This window comes from Opisthocomus hoazin, chromosome 8 (genome assembly GCF_030867145.1).
Source record: "Opisthocomus hoazin isolate bOpiHoa1 chromosome 8, bOpiHoa1.hap1, whole genome shotgun sequence".
In the NCBI taxonomy this organism is placed as follows: domain Eukaryota; kingdom Metazoa; phylum Chordata; class Aves; order Opisthocomiformes; family Opisthocomidae; genus Opisthocomus; species Opisthocomus hoazin.
This window is the reverse complement of record NC_134421.1, coordinates 18,076,010-18,097,593: the sequence shown is the minus strand read 5'-3', so window position 1 is coordinate 18,097,593 and position 21,584 is coordinate 18,076,010. Positions and strand designations below refer to the sequence as shown.

Here is a 21,584-nt window from a genome sequence, read left to right as displayed (position 1 = left end):
CAGCAGGCTGCACAGGACCTTGTCCAGGCGGGTCTTGAATATCTCCAGAGAAGGAGACTCCACAACCTCCCTGGGCAGCCTGTTCCAGTGCTCCGTCACCCTCAGAGGGAAGAAGTTCTTCCTCATGTTCAGACGGAACTTCCTGTGCCTCAGTTTGTGCCCATTGCCCCTTGTCCTGTCACTGGGCACCACTGAAAAGAGCTTGGCCTAATACGAGGTATTAGTTTCAAGTTGATGTTACTAGCAGCTTCTTGCAGTGTAGAAAGTGAAACAGTTGATCTCCATTTGAACACAGGCTTATCAGCAGTCGTCTTGCTGTCATCCATTTGTGTTTTCCGTTGGGCTCTTGTTCCCAGCACTGAAGCCCATCTGTTGTGTACTGCGCCAGATAAAAACGAGTTTAGATACGCCTGAAAATAAACTTGTTGCATTGCATCTGAGGATGTTGCTTTGCAAGGAAAGTGGCTCAACCCCTCACTGAAGAATTACTGCAGAGCGCAGTCTGGGCTGTTGCTTTTCAATGACTCAGTTGCTGTCTGCTCCTGAGCATTTGCTGGCTTATTTTAGATGAGTGAGGTAAGCATAATTTAGAGGAGTGTTGGAATTGCACAACAAGGCATCTGGTAGGGACGTCTACTCATAACCAGGATTCCTTTCTTGTATAGGTCAGCCACCATAGCACAGATTTGAGTGCAGCACAGTGGATGGGGTGCCCAGTCTTAAAACCCTGACAGACTGTCGACTTGCAAGAAGAGAAAACATCTGTTTTTGAAGTGGCCACACATGCAGGGTTTATAATTCACATGATTTTAGGAGTTAAATCACCAAGGATGGAGAAATGTATATTGAATGTGTTCAAGTATCTTATAGGCTCTTTGCCCTAAAAGTGGGCTTTTTTCTTCCTGGAGTAGGTAGATGATTGTAGTCCCATTGTGCTCTATTACAGAGAGCATGGAAGACAGGGTTGGTCCAAGTCTTTTGTTTCCTACTTTTTGTTGCAGATGAATAAAACTTACATGTCCAGCACTCTAGTTGATATAATTAGTAGTGTCTGGTAATTAAAATTTTAAAAAGGGTGTTCTTTTATGTCCTAAAGTCAACATTTTGAACTCGGCAATTTCCATCTTCATTGTAGCCTGTCGTCAGAGTTATCCTAAAGAGCCTGCCTCTTCAAGGCATTCACAAATGCAGACTAGCAAATATTCAAACTTACAGTTTTTCGGTCTTTGAAATAGACATTTTGATTTGAATCACAAATTAATCCTTTTGTTTAATTCATCAAAACCATATTCGGATCCTGTGAATTAACAAATTACAAACTAATGTATAGAGTATATGCTCAAAATGCCTTTATTTTGTCAACTTTGAAGTCCAGCCTTGCAAGACTCAATTTCAGTCCTTCAGAGAAAACTAGACTGATTGTTTGTTTTGGGATTCTCGTTGTAGTTGTTCAGACTCTCCAATGTGATATGCACAATGCAGGTGATGCATTGTCTTTTGTGTGTTGGCAGAGAAATAGGTAAGGACAAGGAAATGGTGTGAACTGCTGGTGCTGTCCATAGAACATTAAACCTGTCAGCCTTGGCTGCCAAAGGTGACTTGAAAAAGCACAAGGTGGTTTGAAGATGAAGTCAGTGTCCTTTTGCAAGATGCTATCAACAGATAAGCTCTTCAAGCTTTGTTTTGTGTGAAAAAGTTAAAAAATATAACATACTTCAGGGTACAAGATTTCAGTCTTACAATATTCAGTACTGGAAATACTTCTCCTGATGTCAGTTCCTGCCCTGAAGGAATGAGGCACACCTGTGTTGGAAGAATCCTTGGTACAAAAAAGAGTTTTGCAGTACTGTTAACTTTAGGGAAAAAATTGCTGTGCCATCATTAGCAGCTCATACCTCTTATTTCTCTGAGGTCAAGCAAAATTTCTACTCTTAAAGTATGTATATTGCGTTTTCAAGAGACTAAAGGATGATCTTGCTTCACCGACAGCAGGATAGCTATTGAACTTGCAGCCAGGCTGGATACCTCCTTTTTTTTTTTTTCCAGAGATGCCCTTCTAGCCATTGGAGCTGCTTTTCACATGAATATGGGAGAAGTCTTTCTGTTGAATACTATACCACTGTTGATGCCAGCATCCAAAATAAACCTGAATTTGCAGACTCAAATGTATTATACTTCCCTGTCTGCTAAGAACTTTTTGTATTGCAGAGAAGTACTTCGTGTCAGATCCTTTTTTTTTTTTTTTTTTTTATGGCAGTTTCTTAAAATCCTGGTGTGAAATAGTTTTATTCAAGCCTGTCTTCCTTAAGTTCAGAACATTCAGTTGTCCAAGGAATTCTGGCTAACAATACTCTGGAAAATAAAAGGCACACTCCAGCAAGTTAACTTCTTCAGGAAGGAGTTGTAGCCTTTTAGTGTTGAATAACTGAATAGATTCAGATCTGGGGAACATGGTGCTTTTGCCAGACTCTTGCAGAAGAGCAGAGTGTGACACCAAAAGCAACAGAAAGATGGCTGGGAGCTGCAGCAGTGGCAGCCCATGGTGCCACTAATTCTAGGGCCTTAAGAGAAGTGTGGAGTTGTGGTTCCTATATGGGAAGAGTTGCATAATTTTAGGTTAACCTAAAGCTTTCAGTGTGATTTCTGGGCTTGGTTAAAATACCATAAAATACAGTTATTGTAGGCTGCTGAATCCTGCTGTAAAAGCTATTTATGTGTCTGGGTTTTTTCCAGTTTTGATAGCATCTGTTATGGTTTCAGCATCTAAGCATACTAGGCAATTAGACTCCTTACTGGAGAAACTCTTGATGTGCTGCTTCTGGAAGTAATTTTCCCATTTTATTCTGTATGACAGCATTGTCACAGGCAAAAGTGTTCTGGGTGTTATTGTTTGCAGCAAACCATGCAGTTCCTTCTGGTTTTCTTGTCCACCCTTCTTCAGAAAGTGTTTTCCGAGAAGCCTTGCACGTAAAATTAAAAGCTGCCATCTCTCAGATACTTCTTAATTCTGAAAGTAAAGGGATGTTTTTTATGTGCTGTATCTGAGGAAATTCTACAAATATATTAATTTGTCTGACAAATGCCTTTTCTTTAATCTGTATCATCATTCACCCTATGAACAGGTGGATAGATTTAAATATCTTAATGGTTGGGTTCTCATTTCAAATTTATCTGTGTGAGGAGCAGACCTCCACATTCTGTGGGCACAGCTGAATGTATACAAAGTACCTGGCGATAGTAGCAATGTGTCTAAGATAATGGGAACCCATCTGGTGATAACAGCAATGTGCCTAAGGTAATAGGAGCCCTATGTCTACCCAGACTTGGATTGCTGGCATGACAAATCATCTTTCGTCTCATTAGAAACAAAATACATAATTTGTGATTCTTGATTTGCAAAGAGAAAGTGAATATTTGCAGTTAGATGTTGAGATGCATGCTCAATGATAAGATCAGTCATGACAGCAGACCTAAATGTGGGTAAATTGAGAGATGGTTGTGTCAGTGTGCTTGAGCCCATTTGCAAGAATTCATGTGACAAGGGCTAATGTACTCTCAGGCAGACACTGTATGGACAAATAGAGTATCTGAAGTCATAGACGGGGCTTCGTTTCACCTGGCTTTAGATGACTAGGTCAGGTGTAAATCTCATGAGTCTCATTACAGACTCATCTGACATAATTTTGTGGCTATTTTAAGAGGAGATAAATCATGCCAAAAAGTGTCTATTTCTTCTGCTGACTGTTAAGGAAATCTGGCTGATTAGCTTAGATGTCTGTACTGCAGACATTTAAAGCTGTGTAAGATAGAACCCACTCTTAGCATTTAGATGATTGTTTTTAAATATCCTTCAGATCCTGGTTGACAACAGAATATTCTGCCCCTATGCTAATTCTCTGCTGTGGTACCGAAGTACAGATCTAATTTTCCTTCTTTTATTTTTTATTTTCTTTTTTTTTTTAATTTTTTCTTTTTTAACCTCTTTTGAGGAGAAAGCCAGGGGGCGGGTGAGTGGAAACACAGGCCCATTTGGTCAAATGTCTTACCCCTTGGAAGGTTTGAAACTGTAGCTACATCTTTCCCTGCTTTCCTAGATGTAATTGGCTGCTCTAAGATTTTCCCAGACTGCCAAGGCTGCCCTAGGCTTTTTGTCCAAGGCTACTTACGGTTTTTTATCCTCAGACCCAATGCAGCCATCCACAGATACTGTCTTGGAACCAGTATCACATATTATAACATGATTCATAGTTGGTGAACATGACAGGAAGTGTAGTAGAGGTTCTGATTCTAAAGTCTGTATCTTGCCCTTGAGCAAGGCAGGAATGGTATTTTAGTTCTTAGTCTTCTAGTAGTAATCCTGCTTGCTAAAGCAATTGTATAAACTTTCACATCACTATGCTGTGATTCGTTTGTCCTGGTTTCGGCTGGGATAGAGTTAATTTTCTTCCTAGTAGCTGGTATAGTGCTCTGTTTTGGATTTAGGACAAGAATAATTTTGAGAACACACTAATGTTTCAGTTGTTCCTGAGGTATGCTTACGGTAAGTCAAGGCCTTTTCAGCTTCTCATGCTGCCCTGCCAGCAAGGAGGCTGGGGGTGCACAGAAGCTGGGAGGGGGGACGGCCAGGACAGCTGACCTAAACTGCCCAAAGGGATGTTCCATACCAAATGACATCATGCTCAGCATATAAACTAGGGGGAAAGCTGGCTGGGGATGGGCAGCTGCTTGGGGACAGGCTGGGCATCAGTCAGGTGGTGGTGAGCAATTATTTTTCATTTGCATTGCTTGTCTTTCTAGAGTTTTATTTCTCTCCCTCTTTGTTGTTTTCCTTTTTGTTACAATTTATTTTATTTCAGTTACTTAACTGTTCTTATCTCAACCCATGAGTTTTCTCACTTCTTCTCTTTCAGTTCTCTCCCCCATCCCACCAGGGCCGGGGGAGTGAGCGAGTAGCTGTCTAGTGCTCAGTTGCTGGCTGAGCTTAAACCACAGCGTCATTAAAGACAGTCTTCCTTCTCAGCTGATTCGAGACTCACCTGTAGAGAGACGGGACAGCTGGACAAGTGCATCTTGCATTCCCCCAAAAATGCACTGAATGAAAAGCCAAAGCTGTGGGTGGCATCAGGTCCTATCTGTCTGCCTGTTCCAGGATTAATTACTAGAGTTGGCCTGAGTCAGTCAGTTTGGAAGCATTGTCACTCCTGCAGGGCACTTACAGCGCAAAACATTTGTGAAACAGTTGTACTAACTCCAGTATTAACTTCTTATTTGGCATGTAGGAGTAATGCCCGTGGATCTCAATGTTTGCAAATACTAAGTCTTGCAAGATACTACATTGTAGGGAGTGTAGTCTTTCCAGCTGAGGAACTAAAATACAAGGTCACTTTTTTGTAAGCTTATAAAAGAAAATTAGTGCAGGAGCATTTTGCGGACTTCAGTTTTGAAGCTTTGAGGTGATGACAGTAACTTTCTGTAAGTGGAAAGAGTAGAGTCTCACTGTCCAGTACACCAGATTTTTTGACGAAGAAATTAGTGGCTACCTTTATAGCATGCTGTTAAGATTTTTCTGTGGAAGTATGTATGTGATTCTTTTATGATTGCACTACGTCTTAAAATGATTATGTGATGTGTTTCAACAACAGGCTTAGGCGCACTCGGTGAGGGAATATAGAGGAGGATGACTGATCCAGCCTTTTTCCAATACAGGCAGCTTATTTAATTTAAAACTGGATTCTTTAACAGAGCAGCTCTTTTTTGGCGCCATTGTAAAGCTTTTGGAGATGTCTGTTATCAGAGTAAAGTATCTTAAAATAACACCACCCCAACATTGCAAAATCACACAAGGGATAATTCTTCTAACAAAGCCTAATTATAGCGCAGATTCCAGATTTGTTTTTTTATGTGTCATGTAGTAGCCTCATTCCAGAATTACACAAGTTAATTTCCTCCTGCTTTTGATCAAAATCCTATTTTTAAACACATTTTTTGAGTTTGTAGTTTATATGTCTGAGGTAGGCTAGACATTATTCTCAAGCTAGAGACTACAGATGAGAAATTTCAAGTAAACTTCTGTTGATGCAAGCTTGAAGGCAGACATTGAAAAGAAGAGTGAAGCACGCTGACCTTAATCTGGGCTATGTAATAAATGTAGATTAAATTCTGCCTCTATCAATACTTGTTTTTTGAAATTGGAAGTAGGAAAGGGAGAAAAGTGAATGATTTCTGGCGTCTTCTCATACACTTCTATTTGTATAAATCTAAAGGTTGGAAAAAGAAGAAATAAATAAAATCAGAATGCTGTTTGACAGCTATAGATTTGTGACTAACTTGAGTTCTCAAATGTACTGCACTTTACAGATCCTCAAAAGAAAGATCTTCCAGAGACAAAGAACGTTCGAGAGATCGTGATAGAACATCACGTGATAAAGATAGAAGCTCGAGAGAGAGATCACCGCGAGATTTCAAAGACAAGAAACGTTCCTATGAAAGTGCGAATGGTCGATCAGAAGACCCTAGGAGCTCAGAAGAGCGTGAAGCAGGGGAGATATAACTGGCTGTATATTCACCTGATCTCTAGCTTCCTATGGAGTTGCATACTATGGTTTAGTTTACAGTTGTTCAAAGGGACACCAGTGAGCAGTTCCAGACACTGATCCAACTAGGGTAGATGTACAGTATATAAAAGTGGTTATAACCAAGTCAGAATTAAACCCCATCAATTAATGATGCCTAAAGCTGGGTCCTGGACTTCCACCAAGTTGTAAAACTTTTCTGAAAGATTTCTCTTTATTCAGGACAACAGTTTTATGTACCAAGATGCAGATCTCAATGTTTTTAATCTCCTTTCCAATACAAGTTAGTGAACAAATTCTATTGTACTACTTGCCTTGGGTGCTTTTGAACCTTTATCAATTCTCCAATTCTGCTCCAGTCAAAATGGCAGCATTGAAAGGTTGTATTTGGGGGGATTATTTTTGTTTGCTTTTTTGTAAGAGGGTGGGTGGATGGATATTAACTTTTACTCTAAGGTGGTGTTCCCAGTGATTGATTTTTTTTTTTGTTTGTTTGTTTGTTTGGGAACCTAGGAGTTGATTACAGTGGGAGCATTTAGACAGGAATGTGTGCTGGAGAAAGCGGAAATGTCTTTTTACAGTGCCTATTTAGACTTGGAAATTGAACAGCTGTTGCATTACATCTTTTTTATTTCTACTTAAATTTTGAAATCAAAGCCAGTCCCATATCTGTACCATTTGATTGGTATGTGTTCAATATATTTGTTTTTTCCATAAGGACTCTTTCTGCTTTTTCTTGTGGGGTGTAAACGGCACATCCTTAATTGTATTAAAAACAAACAGACCAGCAACAACAAACAAAAATTAAGAACAAAAAAAATAAAAAAAAAAATAGAAACCACATTGTCCAATAACTTAACAAGGATATATTTGTCTCTTAAGGTGGTTACTTAGCAGCTCAATCATTCAAAAACTAATGTTTGGTTATTAAGAGTTTTTTTTAACGTGCACATGTGCTCTGGGAGAAGCAGCCTTTCTGATTACAATCCTGACTGTCCTAAGATCTTCAAAGGCAAAAACATGGTGTCATAATGATCACAGCACGACCACTAACTCCTTAGTAACTTCAGTTTCAAAAAGCAGTTATTTCATTTAGGTGCAAGCTGACCTAACATAAAGGGGTTGCTGTCAGTTCTATCGGATTGAAAGTGCTTTGGGGCATATAAATTATTAAGATACACCCTACCCTCACACAGAAGAATTTAGATTGGTAAGTTGTCCTTAAGGTAGCACCACAGAGTTACTTAACACTGATGCTTAAGAGCGGTGTTTTTTTAGTGATTTATTGGCATTTTCAGCAGGTTCCATAGACTCTCCTCTATATCTCCGTAGTCCAGGTGCCTCTGTAGGCCTGCTGATTATGGAGGTATAATATCACTGTAAATTCGCTGTGTGCGTTTTTACTCAGTGTCCTTTCTGTAGCCTCTTTGGTGTGGTCAGAACACATGGATGGTAATTCTCACATAGTAAATAATTCAGCAGTATTTTGGCTGGCAGTGAAAGCCAGAACAGAACCTTTGCATCTCGGCGAGGACTTGTATCCTATGTAGCACATACCCTTCACTTTGAATTCATGTCATTTTAAGCTTCTGAAGAAATACTGTAATAACGATGGCTAACTACTTAACACTTTTTTCTATTTACCCATCTGAAATCTGAACTTGAGTTTCCTTCCTGCAAATTCTTTATGATTTCCTGTGTGGCCCAGCTGTGTGATAAATATGAGTCCCCAGCATTTGTCCTCTGGTGTGAGCACGCTGTACAAGTGATGTCGTCACACTTTTGTTAATGGAATTCTAGTGGTGTGACAGAAGGTGAACGGTCATTTCTAGATGCATCTTGCGTAGCAGAATTGCCGGTGATTGGATTGCTAACACCTTTGGAATTCTTTTCTGGAATAAAAATATTCCAGAAATACTGAGGACCTGTCTCCCCCTGCAGCCAGCAACCAGAAATTCTGCATTGTAAAACAGGTGAGGTGGGAATTTGCATATTGTGACAAAAGGCTGCTTAGATTTCTTACTAGCAAATTCTGGATGATATGCCATTGATTTTACAAATGGCTCTTAAATTTAATTATGAAGGAATAATTGGATTTGGGCCTTTCCTTATTTATAGGTTTTCACAGGGTGTTGAGCTTCGTAGTATCCAAGTACCACACCAATAAACAGAGAGAAGGTAAGTCTCTCCTCTGGTATCCTGATTAAAAAAATCTTAGTTACATGTAGAAGTACCTGTCTCGCATCTGAAATGAGGACTGGAGTGCAGTTAGGAAGAGAACTGAATTAAGGAGATTGATGAAACACGCTTCTGATGCAAGAGATCTGGAACATCTGTCAGAAGGGGAGAGTGCTTTTGTAGCTGTGCCCGAGTAAGTAAGGATCTTCCACCCTTCCATCGGAACGAGGCTACCTTAATTTCCAGGAGGGGGAAGCTGAGGTATTCATCTCCTGTGTGTTTCCAGCTGGAGAGCTGAAGGGTGGTATTGACTGACATTTGCATGGTCAGAATGATTATGAAAGGGGTCTGGGGGAAAGCAGTCTCTGTCCATTTCTGCTACACTGTATGAGGGAAAGAGCTTTGACACCAGTCAGACAGTTTCGGCTTCATTACTTGTGGTCTTTTGTTTCCCAGTCTTTAGTAAATGGTTCAGCAATTGTTAAATCTGACTTCTGACCTAGAACCAGATCAGAAATACAATGGCGAGATCGTTCAGAAGATGAAGCCACTCAGTCCGCTAACCCAGATCAAGTATGTCCTGTAGACGTGGATGTGCTGGCTTCGCATCACAGCAAATATCATCTGTCCACACCGTACCTGGGGCTTCCCACACCCATCCTGTTTGCCCAGCTTTTCTTCCTTCGGTTGATTGTTCAGCCACTGATTCTACAGCATTGAGAGAGCAGGAGGCCGGATGCTAGAGCCACAGGAGATCTGTGGGGGCTGTTGGTTGCTGTGCAGTGATCTGTGTTGGTGCTACTTCTTCACTTAGAGATCTCTCAGGTCTGCACGTGCCTGGGAGGTCCTGAGTGCTGAGAGTGCTCGAGGCTGTTCCAGTTGGAGGAAAACATCTTCCCTCTCCTGCAAGGAGACTTACTGCAGCCTGGGAAGGGAACGGAGCTCCTGAGGAAACCCAAGGATGCTGTAGCTGAGCATCTCCTGGAAATTTTACTGGCACAGTTGTAGCTCCACAGCAATTTTTGTCAAACTGCAGGTGTACAAATTCAGCAAAAATAGTAGATTATTTCATTTCAAGTGTTTGAAATGCAGTGAGCCTGCAAGCATTGCTCCTGTATCTCAGAACGCTCTCACTCTGGATTAGTCAGGGGAGCGTAAAACAGAAGAATGTTAAGATGGTAAGCAGCTATGGGATGGCGCGTTACCAGCAGTGACGTTTGCTTCTGAATGTATACAAGTTGCTTTTCCTGCTGGAGCAGGAGGAATTGCACAATAACACTGCAACATTTCCAAGCAAAGGGGTGTTTGGCCTGGTGGAGCCGTGTGGCATTACCCACCATCAGATCTGCTGTGAAGCTGGCAGAGGAGGCTGGTCCTGCCTGTCCCCTTGCCTTCAGGCAGGTAGTGAATCTGGGATTTATCCTCCTCTTGCTACAGCGCAAACCCTAACCCTGGAGCCCCTCTGTCTGTCCAGTCTGGCTTGCACCCACTCGTGCCTTTGAGGCACCCTCCGTCCTGCCCCAGGGCCAGCAGGAGAAAATACATGAGCCAACCCCCTAAGACAATGCAGATGTGTGATGGTGGTAACCTTAATAGCCCTGGGGCAGGGATTATCTATTTAGCTGAAGAGGGAATGGTAGCAACTTGTCTGAAGATGCCTGGGGCCAGTGCAAGACAGCTAAAGGCATGGGTGGGTGCATTTAAACGAGGGCTTTTAGGGACGGTAACTTCAGTATTGCAACAAGAAGCTGCGGTGGTGCTGGAGATGTCTCAGTGAGATGTGTGTGCAGTCTTCTCCAGGACTGTGATGGATTCAAGCAGATTGCAGTTGGCATTGTATAAGTGCACAATGAGCTACGTGCCAGAGGTGATGGCAGTGTGTTGTGTAAGGGTCTGATGACCTCCCTGGTTTACTATTCTCCATCCCACATTTCCGGTGCCACCTTCCTCAGTATAGTTTTCCTTTGCTGATCGTACAGTAGAGGTTAGTTTCTCCTGATGCAGCGGCTTATAAGAAGTGTTAATGTGATCTTCATTCAGTCCTGTATGGTTCTTGCTCTTTGTTTTTTGCTTTGATCGCTTTTTTCTACTTGCTTCATAATAAATTCTTGCTCTGTTACTGCTCATGCAATTCTTTAATTCTTTTTGCTGAGACCTGAAGATCTGACTTCCACTGCAGCCTGCAAAACTGGGAAGCAGTGGACTGGGCAGGGGTCGTATCAGCAGCTGGCAGTACATGAGAAGAGAGGAAGAAATGTTTGTTTCCACCACAGGCTTTTCCTCTTTATCCCTGCTTTCCTGTCAGCAGGTGCAGAATGGACAGGCAGCAGGCAATTAGAGATTTCTCTCCTGACTTGTGTCTCCTGGCTCTGGCTTTTCACCTGCTGTTGCTGGGGTAACTGCAGTCCCCAGCCACTTCCCAGGCTCTTGGTAGTGCTCACAGAGCACCGCAGCCAAGCAGTGTCCTGGGAAATGCACCGGCAGGAAGCAGGGATTAAGGGATTAGCTGGCGACAGCACGGGGCTGGCCACCGGCAAGATCAGAAAGGTCCGGACGGACGGCAGGAGCTGCCGTGGCTGTACTGCCCTTTCCCAGGCTGGAAGGATCTGGCGAATGCTGACTATAGTGAAGTGTTGATGGCGCTGCTCAGTTAGAATCACAGAGGTGAGGAATTGTTCCTGGTGCTGCCTCGGAGGGGCTGCAGACTTCCACAGCATGAGCCGTCAGGCGCCACCACCATCAGGGGCCTGCTCGAACCTCTGCCTGTCCATCGCTGGAAGGTGGTGACTGGGTTGGGGACTGTGCATCGAACTGCTGCAACTTGACTGCTGCCATCTTCCTAAACTCAAACTGGTTTGCAACAGAGCAGTGGGAGTAAAGAACTGCTGATTTCCAACAGATGAGGGCACCCGCTGCCTTGATGGAGGGTGGGACCGTGGTCCACGTGTCAGCTCCAACATTTCACAGCCGTTGTCTTCCTTGTCCTAAAATTCTGCCTCTGCTTGTAACCCCGCGCAGAGCTCTGCTGCTGACCCGTGCTAGTCGGGAAGTTTCAGTGCGACGTTGGAATGGCTGCTCTACCAGCTGGCGGTGGTTCGTGGCTGCCAAGTGTCCTTGGTGGACAGCCTGGGAAGGCCGGCTCGCTATCCGCAGCACCGGCGTCGCCAGCAGCGTGTCCCTGCTTCGTCTGCTCCCGCGCTGTCGTGCAGGGGGGATGTGAAGCACCGCGTTGCTGCCTGCGAGAGAGATACCATAGCGGTGCTTCCTCCTGGGGAAACGCTGCCGAGGACGTCAGAGGCAGAAGTCTGGGCTCCCTAAGGTGAGCATATGACATATTCTCACAGCACAACGGGGCTGCTGTTTCTACTGCCCACTGAGTAAGCAAATGATTCAGCGTAGGATGCTGCTGGCTCACACCAGGAAAAAAATCACTCCTATGTGTCTTAGGCTTGTGTGATACTGACCATGTGCAGTGTGACCAGTATAACTGTGCCCTGAACTGGTTCAAACCCACTTCACTGCATAACCCAGAAGCTCTCTAGTATGGCATATAAAGTTAACTGAGCCTCGGTGATATTGTCACTACAATTATTCATTTACTCAGTATTAGCTTTAGCAAAGGCAAAGAAACAAGGCATCTTCTCTAACATCCCCTTTCCCTAAAGCAGGTTGCTGTAATGAAAAAAGAGATTTTGCAAAGTTGAAAACTGAGAAGGTTAGAATAGGTCTGGGGGCTTTTTTGGTTTGGTTTGTGGCATGAGTCACACCTGTGCTTTTATGAGACACCTGAGTGCTGTGCTTGATGGACAGGCGTTTGAATTCAGTGTCTGCTCTGTTCTTCCAGGGACCGCTGGCTCCTAGCGCCAATTTAGATGTTACAATTCACTTATCTCAGTATGATCTTCTGTAGGCAGCAATCCTTTCTCATCACACATTGTGCCGTTGTGGTACTTCTGTTTAACCAGGAAGGTGACTTGGAGGTCTGACAGGGCTCCTCTCCAGCTCTGACAGAAGCAACCACCCTGGCACCTAGCACAGGGTAGAAACACTGGCGCTCCCAGCACGTTCCCATTTGGGCTGTACCCTCACTGCCTTCTACCCATCATTAGGTGTTTTAAACAGCTACTGGAAGCAGCCCCTGCTCTTCCAGTGTAAAGCAATGTCTCAGGGCTGTAGTTGTACCTGTGCCCACCGCTCTACAGCAAAGGAGCTCGAGCAGCCCTTCACTTCAGTCAGCAGTACCTCAAATGGCCTTCCAGCAGGAAGAGTGGGTGCAAGGGAGGGTTTTGCTCTGGACCCTGCTAGAAGGATTTGCTAGAAGGTTCCCCAAATCCTCTGCAAGGTCTCTAGTCCCCTCTCTGGGCAGCCTCAGGATACCTGAGATGGCCTCCCCTCCTCCTTCAGCTTGCTGAGCCTCTCTGCTGCCCACGCTCCAGGCAGGGGCGGGAAGGCTGCTTGGCTCAGACTCTCTAACAAGAAAATTATTAGATTTAAATGCCTCAACAGCTGGGTTAACTACTTCTGTAAAACACTCCCTGCCATTTCAAATTGCCTTGGTGTGTTCATAGCCCTTGTCTCAGACTGATTTGCTGATTCTGTCACACACCACTGGACTGAGATTTTATCCCGACATTGATTTGTATTTGCACAGGGATGCCTTGCAAATGCACCTTCCTCCGGGTAAGTTTCTGCTTTGTCACCACAGCGACTGAAGTTGTTCAAGTTTAGTTCTTCTCATCATCTCTTTGCCTGAGATCCTTTATTTATTTTCTGTTCCTTGTTCTTACCCAAAGCTGTGCCCGTTGGAAGGTCTGAGTTCACTCAACAAAGTCGATGAACTGAATTTTAGTACATGTGTGTTTTTACAGTGTTTAGACAGTATTTTCAATGAGGAAGATGTTTGCTTGTCTCTACAAGGTCAGGTTTTGCTTGTGGGGATGCTTTTTTCTCCAGCAACTTGACTGGTAAAGCACTTAGATTTTATTAGCTGAGGGGATAAACTTCCTCCATGGGCTCCCTCTCACTCCTCTTGCGCTTTCTCAGTATTTCCCATATGTTTGCACTGTTCTGGTTTAGGCCAGACACGAAGATGACTCCACAGCACTTAGCTGATTTAACCTGTCACGGGCAGTTGTCACACTACCCGTGCTATGTCACAGATTTGTCATCTCACCCAGACCTACCTGATGTCCCACAGGCTGTAAGAAAACCACGAAGCTTGGTGTGAGGGCTTTGGTCCCACTCACTGGTGGTACACCAAGGGAAATCTCTTCCTGCTGCCTTTAAGTGTGACATTTGGTTCAACAAAGGCAAATGCAGGGCCCTGCACCTGGGGAGGAACAACCCCATGCATCAATACAGGCTTGGGGTGGACCTGCTGGAGAGCAGCTCTGCGGAGAGGGACTTGGGTGTCCTGGTGGACGACAGGTTAACCATGAGCCAGCAGTGTGCCCTGGCTGCCAAGAAAGCTAATGGGATCCTGGGATGCATCAAGAAGAGTGTGGCAAGCAGGTTGAGGGAGGTTCTCCTTCCCCTCTACACTGCCCTAGTGAGGCCTCATCTGGAGTACTGTGTCCAGTTCTGGGCTCCCAAGTTCAAGAAAGATGAAGAGCTACTGGAGAGAGTCCAGCGGAGGGCTACAAGGATGGTGTGGGGACTGGAACATCTCTCCTACGAGGGGAGGCTGAGGGAGCTGGGCTTGTTCAGCCTGGAGAAGGCTGCGAGGGGACCTAATATATACGTACAAATATCTGAAGGGTGGGTGTCAGGAGGATGGGGCCAAGCTCTTTTCAGTGGTGCCCAGCGACAGGACAAGGGGCAATGGGCACAGACCGAAGCACAGGAAGTTCCGTCTGAACATGAGGAAGAACTTCTTCCCTCTGAGGGTGACGGAGCACTGGAACAGGCTGCCCAGGGAGGTTGTGGAGTCTCCTCCTCTGGAGATATTCAAGACCTGCCTGGACAAGGTCCTGTGCAGCCTGCTGTAGGTGACCCTGCTTTGGCAGGGGGGTTGGACTAGATGACCCACAGAGGTCCTTTCCAACCCCGAACATTCTGTGATTCTGTGAGTTTCCTTAGGTTTCTCTTCACAGGATCAAAGTTATCCCTAAGAATGCGTGCAGTACGTATTGCACCATGTATTTACTGGTTCAGTAAGTGAGCGTGTTTGGTTTGCCTCCCAAGTATGCAAATGTTGCTGGTTTGCAGAGGCACAGTGAGGTCCAAGGGAAGTCAGCCCAGGGTGTCTCTGGCAATGACGAGCATCTCATTACAGCTAACCATCATCATGGCAAACAGTGCTCTTAACATGCATTAAGGCAAGTAAAAAAAAAGGGGGGGGGTATTATTTTAAGCTTTTCAGTGTGTTAACTACTTGTAATTCCTCAAAGGGATTTGAGATTATAAATGTTTTTTACAAGTCGTGTTCTATTCTTATAATACTTGATGATGCTGGGCAATATACTTCCCCTTCTCCCCAGGCAGGATAAAATACCGAATACAAGAGTTCATATTCTGGACTTTGGGATTTCAGCGTCCTTTGCCAAACAAATAGGATAGGTGAGGAATGAAGGACAAGTCTGCAGTTTTTGCTGTTCACAAAACTGTGGTTTCATGGTCAAGTGAAATGCTTCCCTTCCCACCACCCTAGGAGCCTGATTACTGCAAGTGTGATGGGTACTTGGGTCGGAGCTGGAGCTGGTTTCAGTAAACCCCTTACGTGTCACCCCCCAGTACCACCAGTAACCATGCACTGTAACCACCTACCACTGCTGTGCATCGCGAGTGCCTTTTCCGTGCTACAAATGAGAGGACGCATCTGTTTTCTGTGTTTATTGTGTTGCACTGAAGCAAAACGGCATGCAGTTATTTGCAGTTATTAGCTGGTGATTTCACCGCGTCTAAGGACTAAAAGGAAAAGCAACTAAATGGACTCGGTTATCACCGAAGGGAGGCTCAGGCCATGTGACAGGGACGGGATGAGGGCAGCGCTGTAGAAATCCCACGCTGAGCTGAGCCGGCCACGCCGCACATTCAGCGGGGCAGCAACCCCCCTCAGCTGGATGCATTTTGAGTAGTGCAGGAGCTTGTGAGCTTGATGCTGTTGCCCTCTCCTGGGTCCATGGCCAGAGCAGTTTGCTGGGAGTAGCACCGTGAAATTCACGCACTGAGAGATGTTCATCCCTGCCCAGAAGCACCCAGTAGTGACCACATTCAGAGTTGCCATCACTTGTGCAAAAAGCTGCTCCGAGAAACCTCTCCCCAGGCTGGGGAACTCCACTGGCTCATGCAGGACGGGACTTTCCCTGTGTCTTTCTCAGAACGTTAGTCTGTCCCATACACCATTCCCCATGTTGTTTTAGTTCAAACAGAAAACAAGACTCGTGTGTCTCGAATAATGACCTCTACAGACTCCCTGGAGATGCCTCGGAATGGTCTCCTCCACATCATTCATGAGGATGGAGAGGTGTTAGCTGAGATAAAGAGCTGCTGGTGCCTCTCTGGGCTGGTGCTGCTGGAAGGAGCAAGTCTTTCTCGCAGTAATAGCAAGCTTAAAGTCATCATCTTAAAATGTAGTCTTCAAGTACTGTGGCCAGAGGAACCCACCTGGAGCACTGAAGCTGCAAAGCACATCAGGATTTGTTGATTGGCTTTGATGTATCTGCAGGCTTCATTTAACTGTAGAAACTCAAGTTTGCTAAGGAAATTATTAACATTAGTATCTATGTTATATAAGCCTTTTTCTTGCTTTATTTTTGTTTTTTTTACTTTTTCATTCTTCCAGCTGTGGCTGGAGGCCCAAAAGCAGCAAATCAGTGGTGGCGAGATGTGTGAAGAGCCTGGAGGATGCACATGCTCACCAACCCGCCTCTTTGTAGACGTTGTTCAGGTGAGTGCAGATTTCATTGGTCACCTTCTCAAAGGAAGCTTTGCAGTCTCCACCAAATTTCTCCTCCATCAGTTGCAAGATAATGTCACAGATAATCTAAACAAGGAGAAGAGAAGAAACAAACAGTGTGAACTTTCCTCCACGTTAGAAGTAAAAGAACAAAATACATATTTTCAGCTGGGATTCCTGGAGGGTAGAAAGGGGGTGCAAAACCAATTCAGTAGCATGTAGCATGCAAAACTGGAAATAGGCTGTGGAAAATTAGGTGCATTATAGAATTCACAAAAAAATGCAGTCGCTGCTGTTGGTTTCTTTAACTATCCTGTATCTAGTTAATGCTGACTGCACCTGTATACACAGTCACTTAAAGGCTGCTGTGCAGGACCGGTCCATCTACTGCAATCCTCCTCCTGGCAATGGACTGTCCCAGATGTGGGACATGAGGAGCCCTGTGTTGGACACCTATGGAATAAATGGTTTGGGGGGGATAAGTTTCTTCCTACTCTTTCCTGCTGGTTAGCTGTGTCTGTAGAAATGAGGGTTTGTCTTTACAGTTGCTCGGTTGGTGGTATACTTTGAAATGTCAGCTCCTTTTCTGTGCAGCCTTTATTATTTTGTGTGCATCTCTAACCTGAAAAATTCTTTTCAGGATCTCGCCAGGCAGAAATCCCCACTTATTCTCCCACCTGTTGAAAATTTGGCCTGCTGCTTTGGAAACCACCCTCCTGGTGCCAGAGCGACCTTTGCCAGAAGATGCCTCTTTTGCCTTTTGTGCTCTGTAAGGCAGACTAAATAGTTTCAAATGCCTCTGCTAGTGACCTTAGGTGGACTTGGGCAAGCCATTTGATCTTGTATTTATTATCTGTGTTTGTTGAGTGACGGCAATGCTGTTCCATTGTTGCTCAATAACAGCTGGTTTAGTTGTCCTAGAAAAGCTTGGTTCCTGTTACTAGAGAAAAAATAGACATCATGGACTGACGTCCAGCATAACCTGTTTTTCTGTGTCTTGTTATTAAATGATAAGTGTGGGAATCCTGTTGCACTGAGAAAACCACCTACAACTTGTGGGCAGCTCTGCAGCTCCCACCTGAGCAGACCTGCCTGCATCACCTCTGCTGCACAGCCTTCTTCCCAACAGATTCCAGATTTCTCATTCCTGCTGTCTTCCCTCATCCGCCATCTCACCTTGCACCATCTCCACTCTCTGAAGCATATATATGTTTATATATACAAAGCCTGTTTTCCTCAGTTCTACCCCTCCAAGGTGAAGACATCCTCCCATCACAATTACACCCCCCAGGAAGATGGCTGCTGGCTCACCCTAAAGTTTTTGGGGTCAATCTTCAGCTGGGTGGCATGTTTCTTGCCAAGTGGGTTCACTATCCCAAGAAAAGCCTCGGAGTTGTCCAGGTGTTGCACCATGTCGTTTATGGCGGTGAAAACCCTCTTGCCGTGGCCCCTGATCTGATCTGACTGTTTCATCTCTTCAGCGGAGCCCATGCCTTTGAAGTGTGTGAAGTAGGACTTGGTGTCTGGGTGCTCGGTAAACATCCTGTTGAGAAATGAGAGATGTCCCAATTGATGAACCACAGCATCGATGCATGTATGGCTTCACGTTCCAGGCCTTGTCTATGTATTTATTGACCTCTTTCCTTCTCTCTGTTAGAACAGACACCTCTTTTCCCTGCATTTCTTGGTTCTCCTTTGCCCTTCCCACCTGTGCACAACCCCTGTGCCCATGGCAGCCTGTCCCCTCCCTTGCCTCTCCCCAGGGCACTTCCCTTTGCTCACTCCACCTTAAAACTTACCTATCTTGAATTTATTCCGCTGCTTCTAAAGTAAACATTTCCTCAGTGTTGACTCAGTGTTAGGTGGAGATAAAATCCACAGTGGGAGTGCATTCAGGAAGGGCGAGTGTGACAGCCCAGTATTCCCAGAGGTGTTCCGGGCAGCAGATACTTCCACTGTGCTATTAGTGGATGTTCTCATGGAGAAACCCTCCTATTGATTTGTTAATTTTGTTAATTAACTCCTTCCTAGTTACTCCTTCCTAGACCTCCAATCACAAAGGTTTCTTACTGCCTGTAATAGATTGTCCTGTATATCACAACATGTGATATACAGGAAATCCAGGGCAAGTGGCAAAGGTATGTTAACCAGAAATGGTACTGGGACTGATCAGTGCATATGGAGGTGATGTAAGCCCCAGCTGCAAGAGGGATGTATGAAAGGTAAATAAAAGAAACGTCTGTTTTATGAAAGAAGGGAAGAAAACAGTGAAAACTGAGAGAAGAAAGCCCAGAGGAAGGGTACAATACAATGAAACAGAGGGGCTATGGACTGGAAAGGCTGAAGAAGATTCAGAATAGAAATACTGAGGACATGCAAGCTGAAAAAAAAAAAATCATTAAGGAGTTTAGAGGTAAAGGGGAAGAGGGAAACAGGGCCTATGTTTTGTTCCCATTCTCTTTCATACCACAGTTTCTTTTCTTTATCTTAAATGGGTAGAGTGAAGAAATTGTTCCCTTCTCTTTTTCCTTTCCTGCTGCCTTCCCCCTCTCCTTTTACTTTTCTTCATGTGGATCTCTCCTTTTCCCTGTTTCCTCCCTGAGGTGGGATAAACCACAGCAAACCAAAATGTTCCCAGCAAGGGCTGCATGAAAAACATCAACATGTGATCCTAAGTGATAGCTCCATCCTTCTTGCCATTCCTTCTTCAACCCTCTGGGATAGCAGTGCAGCGGGCTCTTTCCTTACCTGACCAGCACGGTTGTCCCATTGTCCTCGGCATCCACATATATCTTCTCCCAGGCGCCACGGGCACTTTGCACCTCTGCTTCAGAGAATGACATGGTGGAAGAGACGTTGGCAATGAGGGGCGCAGCAGGAGGGAGAAGGACAGAGAGGTCCTGAGAGGAAGGTTCTGCTCCAGTTCTCTCCTTGGGGCTCTCTAAATAATGCCCTGGGGATTTAAGAGATCTTGAATGGACTCTTTGTCTCCGTCCCCCTCGGTCACATTTCTGCAGGCCTTAGGGCTGCCTAATCGCTTTTAATCAGGAAAGAAACCGACCACATGAGGAGGGAGGACTAGCACTCTCACCGTGGTGTCAAGTGCCAAAGCAAAGATCTCGCTGTCTGAGAAAGGAAGGGCAAAAGGGAGTTTTCAGTGAGGAAGAAAAAGATCAGCTCTCCTGCCCTCTCACCCCTGTCAAGGCTTGGTTTCGCTTTCCCGAGGGTGATCCTTGCCCAAGCACTAATTTTCCTGGTTTTTACCTGGGAGCGCTTCTGTGCTATGGGCACCGAGCCATCCCCTCTTCCCGGCACTTGTTGCTCCTTAAGTCCAGAGATCCTGTTTCCAGCTCCAGCAACTCTCTCCAGTCCTGCTCTTGTGCCAGGCTCACCCCTCAGCTACTCTCGGCCTTGCTGGAGGGCGGGTGGGAGGCATCGCCAGCCTGAAACGACACCATTGTGGGGACAGTGACGGCAGCGTGGGCACAGCGTCCGTGGCTGCAGTGCCCTGGCAAGCCGTGTCATTTTAATGCGGGAGATAAATGGGTGCAGGAGAGCCAGGCTGGAAGCACAGGCATTTTTCTCCCCTAATCCTCCTGGCTTGCAGCCAGGATCTCTGTCCTGTCCCTAAGCCCTACCTATCTGGGAGGGAGAAAGAGATAAGGGGCAGGAGAGGGGCCAGTACAGAGCTGCAGAAGGCGCGTATAGGCCCATTATTGTCATGGTTGCTTGGAATGGGAGGCAAAAAAAAATCTTGGATTATCCACGCAGCGCCTAGGCTTAACCTCTGGCAGGAATGTTCTGGTTAAGTCCAGGGCACGCACATGAAATAAGGGCTAAGGGGCTTGCGGAACTGCTGCTGCTCCTGGACACTGAGCGTAGACAAAACTTTGTATTGTTTGGGATGGTTTAGAGGAGGGAAGGGAGAGGCGCGAGGGAGAAATGTGCGGCACAGCGAGCAAAACCAGTCCAATGCGCTGGGGCAGAAGGAAAGTGGTGGTTGCAAACTCACAGAGACCAATCGGTCTTGGTGGAGCTGTGTCCCGCTGCTGCCAAGGGATACCTCAAATCACCAAAGTCATCCCCCCATTCCCTCCTTCTCCCTTTTCACCACAGCAAACAGAGAGTGGTCTGATGGCAAGCTGCACAGCCTTCTGTTCTCTCATCCCAAAATCCTCAGAAAAATGCCCCAGATGCGGGGAGGACACATGCTGTGCTGCCAGGTCCACTGCCTCTTTGAAGGCAAACACAAGCCAGGGAAATGCCGGTCGGCCGAGCTCAGCCACCAGCACAGGGACACAGAGGAGGGACCAAGCACAGCACTGCAGGAGCTGGCAGTTCCCAGACCTTGGAGGCCAAAACCACCTGGGAGGATCTCAGTGGGGAAAGCGCCACGCTTTTTTGGCCAAGAGCAGAATGCACATCAGGTACTTGTCATGCATGGCCTGGGAGGGAGAAAGCTCTTGAAGACAGAGCAGCACCAATTTCAGCCGAAGGGAAAGGGGCTCGAGCAGGTCCAGAGCACGGAGCTAGAGCTGGTTTTATTTCGGGATGTGAATGTATGTGATGACTCACTTGCAACTTTTCGTCCTCTCTGTAGGTGTCATGTTCTCCTTGTGGATCCCAGGGCACACCGACTTGCTGTGGACACTTCTTGGTGGGAGAAGCCGGAGCACAGTGGTGAGTCCAGCGCTCTGGCCTAAGCTATGGTTGCAAAGCACTTTGCTAAGGATGCATCTTCCCTCTTAGCTTTCTCAGCCTTCTACTCTTCATCTCCCTTGTTCACCCTTCCTTTCCCTCCCCTTTGTTTTTGTTTTTTGCTTGTAGCAGTTCACAGGCAAACCTCACCTTCGCTAGGGGACGTCTCCTCTGCTCTTCCCAATCTGATCTGGGACACTGTATTACAAAGGCGCTCATTCGCTTGATGTATTGTCAGA

The 21,584-nt window shown here is 45.5% G+C and overlaps 2 protein-coding genes and 1 long non-coding RNA gene across 4 annotated transcripts in view; 2 read left to right on the top strand and 1 right to left on the bottom strand.

Moving 5' to 3' along the window:
- LUC7L2 (LUC7 like 2, pre-mRNA splicing factor) overlaps positions 1 to 7,410 on the top strand; it is a 37,681-nt gene extending 30,271 nt beyond the window's left edge. For both annotated transcript variants that reach the window (XM_075428046.1, XM_075428047.1), the window contains exon 10: positions 6,358 to 7,410. In XM_075428046.1, coding sequence (XP_075284161.1) covers positions 6,358 to 6,550 — 193 coding nt within the window. In that variant the 3' untranslated portion in view covers positions 6,551 to 7,410. The remainder of the gene's footprint in view (positions 1 to 6,357) is intronic.
- Positions 7,411 to 11,881: 4,471 nt separating this feature from the next.
- On the top strand, positions 11,882 to 17,390 carry LOC142362218 (uncharacterized). The gene is made up of 3 exons (XR_012764828.1): positions 11,882 to 12,069; positions 16,534 to 16,638; positions 17,288 to 17,390. It is a non-coding gene; the product is annotated as an uncharacterized LOC142362218 (long non-coding RNA).
- On the bottom strand, positions 15,582 to 19,521 carry LOC104329843 (cytoglobin-1). Its single transcript, XM_009934994.2, has 3 exons — positions 19,396 to 19,521; positions 17,959 to 18,190; positions 15,582 to 16,734 (listed from the first exon to the last, which is right to left on the bottom strand). The coding sequence occupies exons 1-3, from the start codon at positions 19,488 to 19,490 to the stop codon at positions 16,606 to 16,608; spliced, it is 456 nt and encodes a 151-aa protein (XP_009933296.1). The 5' UTR covers positions 19,491 to 19,521; the 3' UTR covers positions 15,582 to 16,605.
- Between the last annotated feature and the right edge of the window lie 2,063 nt (positions 19,522 to 21,584).